At 46.8% G+C, this 6363-nt stretch overlaps 1 protein-coding gene across 1 annotated transcript in view; it reads left to right on the top strand.

The window, feature by feature from the left end:
- Positions 1–1805: 1805 nt before the first annotated feature.
- sdc3 (syndecan 3) overlaps positions 1806–6363 on the top strand; it is a 36074-nt gene continuing 31516 nt past the window's right edge. Inside the window, exons 1-2 of the mRNA XM_051389936.1 lie at positions 1806–1962; positions 2058–2515. Of these exons, the coding sequence (XP_051245896.1) occupies positions 2462–2515 (54 nt within the window). The 5' untranslated portion in view covers positions 1806–1962; positions 2058–2461. The remainder of the gene's footprint in view (positions 1963–2057; positions 2516–6363) is intronic.

Genomic DNA, 6363 nt, shown 5'->3' with positions numbered 1-6363 from the left:
TTCCAGCCATCTGAGTGAACGTGTCTGCAGTGATACGACCGTGGATACACACAGCATGAGTCAGAGCGGGCTCCTGATGCTCTAGTTTCTTCATAAATGTGACTGATTAATAAGGCTGGCATCTTAGCGTGGCCCTAACTAATCACAACCAACAATGTTGGAGAGTTACAATAATGACTCCAAGTGAGGAAAACATTTAGTTCTAGTAATGGATACAGATTACTATTACTTTGATTTAAAAAAAAACTAGATTATTTACATGATGGAGACTGGATGAGCAATATTGAAAGCCTTTCAGTCATCACAATAAGCAGAAGTGAAAAGACTACTGCCATTTGAGGAGAGGACAAAAGAGTAAATCCACACTATAGCCTCAATCTCTGATAATTATACTTTTGGCATGAGTAATGACCCCAGTGTTTGAAACAAGGGATTATCCGACTACACTGCAGTGTTAAGCAGGTGTCTTATTAAAAAAAAAACCTGACATCCTGCTTGCGGCTTTCCAATGTTATCTTCCTAAGGAGACATGAGGACAAATAAACCTGTCCAGTTTTTGTTTGGAGCGTGCTGGGTCGAAGCAGAAACAGCCAAACAAGTCAGGTTGGGTGTGATGTTAGTGGCAGTAATCCCATGGATTTGTTGATTTCTCAAAGCGGATAATAATACAACCTGCAGTGAGTTTAAACTGAAGGGTGCAGTAGGTTTAGGCTGTGGCTGCTGTAGTTAAGCCTTGTATGCTGTTTTATGGATTACCCTGTGAGTCAGAGCCTGCCCAGTTTTACCCCTGTTGGTTTGTAGTGATTTGATTCAATTCAAAGTTGTTTGAAAAAAAACTACCACAAGTTGGGTTCTACATTATTACATGTCTTGTCTGTCTTGTGAATGGGCCCTGTACATCAAGCACATTTTGACACATGTCAAGCAGTAGGATGATAATGACCCTGAGGCTATTGACAGCTGATCAAGTATGAATCACATTCATGTTTTACTAGTTTTGTAGCTACCACACCAGCACAAAACAAACTTGTTTGACAAAATAGTTTAACTTTCAATTCCAGCTTTCTTCTGGGACTTTTAACAGCATTTTAAGGACTAAATTGACCATCCAGTACACTTGGTGGTGAGTGGACCTTGAGTAAAGATGGTCCTATTTGGAAGAATAGCCCTGAATGAAGTAGGTTCGGTGTAGGATGTTAGCTATTGAATTAGCAAACATGTCCTTTAATTCAATCAGTCCGTTTGGGGTTTAATTTAATATGTTTTACCTTTCTAAATAACAGACTTAAACAGTCATTATGCTATTGTCACAGTTCGCTAAACTGCACGGTTGCTAGGCGACGCAAGTAGGCTACAGTGCCCGTGGCGAATATTAATATTTCGTGACGCACACACAGGTGTGAGCTCACCTTCAGAACGTCTTAACCGTGACTCAGCCAATCACAGCAGAGCAACGGAGCTGACCGGTGAAGGTGTGTAATGGCGCGCAGCCAACCGGAACTACCTGCGCGCGAAACAAAAGGCACAACCTGGGTGCAGCCATGAACTGCCCCGCGGTGCGCAGTGAGTGTGCGCTGCCTCCTGCATACATATATATGTGTGTGTGTGTGTGTGTGTGTGTGTGTGTGTGTGTTTAAAGGGCTGCGGGTGCCTAAACGAGCTGCAGGGGGCATCCTCGCCCTTGCTCGCGGAGATCCCCCCCACCTCTCTCTTAACACACAGACATATATATACCCTCCCCTCTCTCTCTCTCTCTCTCTCTCTCTCTCTCACACACACACACACACACACACACACACACACCACTCCTCCTGCCAGACTCCCAGGCCAAGCAACGTCGCCATACGGAACATCCTGCCCTCAGCGGAGAGGGGGAGGAGAGAGAGAGAGACAAGAGAGAGAGAGAGAGTGTGTACAGAGAAAGAGACAGATTGTGTGTGTACAGAGAGAGAGCGAGAGAGGGTAGAGAGAGAGAGACTGTGAGTGTATTGAGAGAGAGAGGGAGAGAGAGAGAGAGGGGAGAGAGGAGAGAGAGAGAGAGAGAGAGAGAGAGAGAGAGAGAGAGAGAGAGACTGTGAGTGTATTGAGAGAGAGAGAGAGAGAGAGAGAGAGAGAGAGAGAGAGACGAGGTTTGGCGTCTCCCGGTAGTAAATCTATCAGGTCTCGAGCACAAAAAACTCAGAGAAACAGACAGAGAAGAGGGTAGAAGAGGCCTCGCGGTAATCTCATCGTTTACCGGTGACTTGGACCAGCAGCAGCGCGTGAAGCCTTGGATTAAAAAGCCCGACTAGAAGGACTGATGGTCGCGCGGACGGGCGGCGCGCTCTGAAGTTGAACAGACTACCGAGAGAGACAGCAAGCAGCAGCAGCTTCTTGTCCGCTCCCCCCCTCCCCACACACCTCCCCGTATCCCCGGGAAGGCAGCGGCGGCACCGGGAGGCTGTGCCCGCGCACCCCGACCATGAAGCTGCCCTGGCTACTGACGCTCACGGCGCTGCTTGCTCACGCCGCCACGGTAAGCACGAGCCTCAGTTTCTTTGTTAACCGGGGAGCTCTTGTGCACACAGGAGCCAGGGCATTTTCTGCATGCGTGCATGTGTGTGCGTGCGTGCGGTGCGCTATCGTTAATGAGACAGTGGTGTCGGTGATCGGTAGGAAATCCTGCACTCGACCTACTTACTGGCCGTCCGTGACTCCCGCTAGGGGGGCTGGCGACTCCCGTGCACCCCCACCCCCCGCTTTTACGCACACACACACACACACACACACACACACACACACACACACACACACACACACCAGCCTTTGTGTCTCAGTGTCGGGGTTTATTGTGGCCTGTGTCCCCACGAGTCAGGAGGTGTGTGTGTACGTGTGTGTGTGTCGGTAATTAGCGGGTAATCTCTAATTGAGCTTGATTACGGGTCTTTGTGCGGTGCCTCGGTATGTGGTGTCTGTGTCACCAGTTCACATCCTGTCGTTAATTTAAGGGGCTCCAGTCATACTGCGGCTTTAACGACTTTATTACCGGGTAGTCGCGCTGGAGGACGTGTGTGTGTGTGTGTGTGTGTGTGTGTGTGTGTGTGTGTGTGTGTGTGTGTGTAAGGGGGATTTGGATGTCCGATCTCCAACCTGTGAGGTGCACGCTCCCTTCATTGCCGGATAACGGCGGCCTCATCGTCGGGATGCCAGGATCCGATCAGGGGCATCCTCCCGTCATAACCGGAGGGGTGTGTGTGTGTGTGTGTGTGTGTGTGTGTGTGTGTGCGCGGCAGTGTGTGTTTGTGGCAAGAAGTGGGTGGGGTAACGGGGAAGTTAACGGCGATGCGGTGCGCGAACGAAGGCTTGGATGGAATGATGTCATCGGGAATCGCGAGGAAGGAAGCTGATTGGGAATGCGCGAGCCCCCCCCCACCACCCTCTCTCTCTTCACACACCTCCTCTCCGGAACCATCCACGCCGAGCTTCACAACCCCCCCCCATAGCACGCCCACACCTTCCGTTACCGATTAATCCAGATTTATCCTATGAGGAGGAGGAGGTGAAGGAAGAGGAGAGTGGAACCTCATTGAATCATTGAGAGAAAAAGGGAAGAAGCACCAAAAATAATCCAAATGCAGATCTACTTTTTTAATGTCAATTAAGAAGAAAGCATCATTTTTATAATATTCCTGTATATTCCCAATATTCCCATAATGTATTGGTGATCAATAGTGAGTTTAAGTAATCTTAATCTCTATCTTCCAGTCTCTGATGCTGCATTCATGGTCACATAAGGTTGGGTTGGGCCCCTGCTGATCCACACCTACCACCCTCTGTGCAGTGTGTATTTACCCTGTCGCCTCCAAGTTCCCTTAAAGTCCAGTCCCTGTACTCCTTTACTGGAATGATAATTAAAGATTCCCCCTCCAGACATGTTTGTTTGAGATGTCTCCTACTTCACTCCCAACAGCCCGTTCTTAGTCCTGAGTCATGCCGGTACGTTCCACGTTTCAAATTCAGATCTGAGGTCGTGGCCAGAGAAACATTCCCCTTATCAGATGAATGTGAAATCAGCCTTTTAATGTCCAACTCTGCGCATACATCAAAGTCAAACAGGACAAACACATTTTTTTAGTGGAGGGAAGCTTTAATTTGTGTTAGTTTGTTGTCATTTAATTGAATTAAACTTCAGGATTATGAAGCATGTGAGCACAAAACAAACTTAGATTTTGACACAAGACATGACCACAGAAGTCTCTCAAAAATATGCAGAATCCACTTGAGTTCATCTTGTATTTCAGTGGTGTACGTTCCCTAACAAATTAAAAAAATAATTATATCGCTAAAACCAAGTGACCTGCAGCTCTTTGGGGCCCCTCGAGGTCTGCAGCCCGGAGGCAGTTGATTGCCTTGTCTCGCCTAATTCAGTCCTTCAATTCTTCGCTTGGACGCAATATTTGTATTGTCAACATCTTGGCGTTCCATTGTGCTGCCTCGGCCGTGATTGCACTGGTTTTGACAGCAGCTTTCAACACCACACACACACACACACACACAGAGTGATTATTACTAGGTCAGTCGGTTGCAGACTTTGCCAAAGATCCTTGGCCTCCGGCTGACCTAATCTGTCTTTAAGTGTACAGATGGAGACAGGTGTGACACATATTCATACACACACACACACACACACACATGCACACACACTTAAATATACGCTGTCTTAGGAGAACACAGATGGATGCAGGCATCGCTTTAAGATGTAACACACATGTCAGCAGTCTAATAATTACAAAGGCTCACCTCAAGCAACCCAGGCCTTGAACGCACGTGCACACACAACCCACAGTCATATGCATTTGCTGATGAGATCTTTCTTTAGCTGCCTCTTGGCTTGAACCCAACTGACGTGTGTGTGTCTGTGTGTGTGTGTGTGTGTCTCTGTGTGCATTTCCTGTTTTTCGGAGTTGTGACATCATATCCGGGTGACTATATTTTACACGGGAGACCAATTTTCCCACAGACATCTGTTGTGTCCCACGGATAGCCAGTTTTTTGTGTGTGTTGTGTGTGTGTGTGTGTGTGTGTGTGTGCATCCGTCTGCCTTCGTGAGAGCGCTCACTGTCCATCTGTCTGTGTGTGGGCTCAAAAATAGTGAATCTCCGCTGCCAAAAACTTGTTCTCGCCAGCCCTCGCCCCTTGAAAAATGCGTGTGAGAGTGTGTGTGGCGGAAAAGCGTTGTGTTCTTGAGGATCATGTTTAACTCATGGAATGAATCAGTGTTTTGTGCCTGACAAAGCCCCCCATAGAGAGACGAAGAAAGAGAGAAGGAGCAAGAAAGAGGAAAAAATAGCCCGAGTGAGGCGGATTGAGGGAGAGTGTGGAATGTGAGAGGCAATTTGACACAGGAAGTGGGTCCTTCTTACTCTCCTGGAGGACAAAGTCCCTTCACAGACACATACACACACACATACACACACAAGCTAGCAGGTAGAAAACACTGGTGTGAAGGTATTTCAGGTGTGTGTGTGAAAGGATGGGTGAGGGGATGGGGGTCACCTTCCTATGGACAGAGGAAATGAAAAGGCTCACGGTTCATATCCGGAGCTGTATTCAGATGGCCGACGTCTGGAGCTGAGCACGGACAGAGAGACAGAATAATGAGGGCCTTCAGTGAGAAAAAAAACATCTACTCCCCCTTTTCCTCACCCCATCTCCTCCCTTTGGCTATTTGTGTGTGTGTGTGTGTGTGTGTGTGTGTGTTGGATGTGTACACATGCTGCTCACTCATATCTGAAAGCAATTTCTTATCACATAGGAGGGACTGGCTTGGCAGATGTGCTGCATTTGACTGAAATTAGTTTTCCTTTCTTGTGGAGGAAGTTTTAGTGTTTGATTCAACTCGGAAAGGAATGGAATTTCCCATTTGCTATTAGACTGATAACAGTGTGTGAGAACCAAGAAACCTGCCGTCACAATACCTGTTATTTCTGTGTGTCTGAGCTCAAAGAACAATGGGAGAGTTTGCAGAAAAACCATTAACTAAAAAAAACCAAATGCTCGGCCCTGAATAGAAAACGATCTAGTCAGAAAACTACAGACTAATAATTTAGGTTTTTATGAGTCTTGTCTGGATTTTTCTACATTATTCTTATTAATAAACTTGTAAATTAATAATAAACTTGCAACATACTTTTTTCTAATAAAGCACATGAGTAAAAACAGCTATTTCCTGGATGTATATACCGGTACATCAACCTAGCAGATAAAGTTAAGTGTATTGGCCTTAATGTCCTTATTTCATCCTGTCAGGCTGTGTAGAGCCCCAATAACGTCCACAAAACACTTACAATATTTCTTACCTAAGGATTAATCCATGCTTTTGTA

Source organism: Dicentrarchus labrax, unplaced genomic scaffold, assembly GCF_905237075.1.
Source record: "Dicentrarchus labrax unplaced genomic scaffold, dlabrax2021, whole genome shotgun sequence".
NCBI classification, from domain to species: domain Eukaryota; kingdom Metazoa; phylum Chordata; class Actinopteri; family Moronidae; genus Dicentrarchus; species Dicentrarchus labrax.
This window is presented reverse-complemented; position numbering and strand designations above follow the sequence as displayed.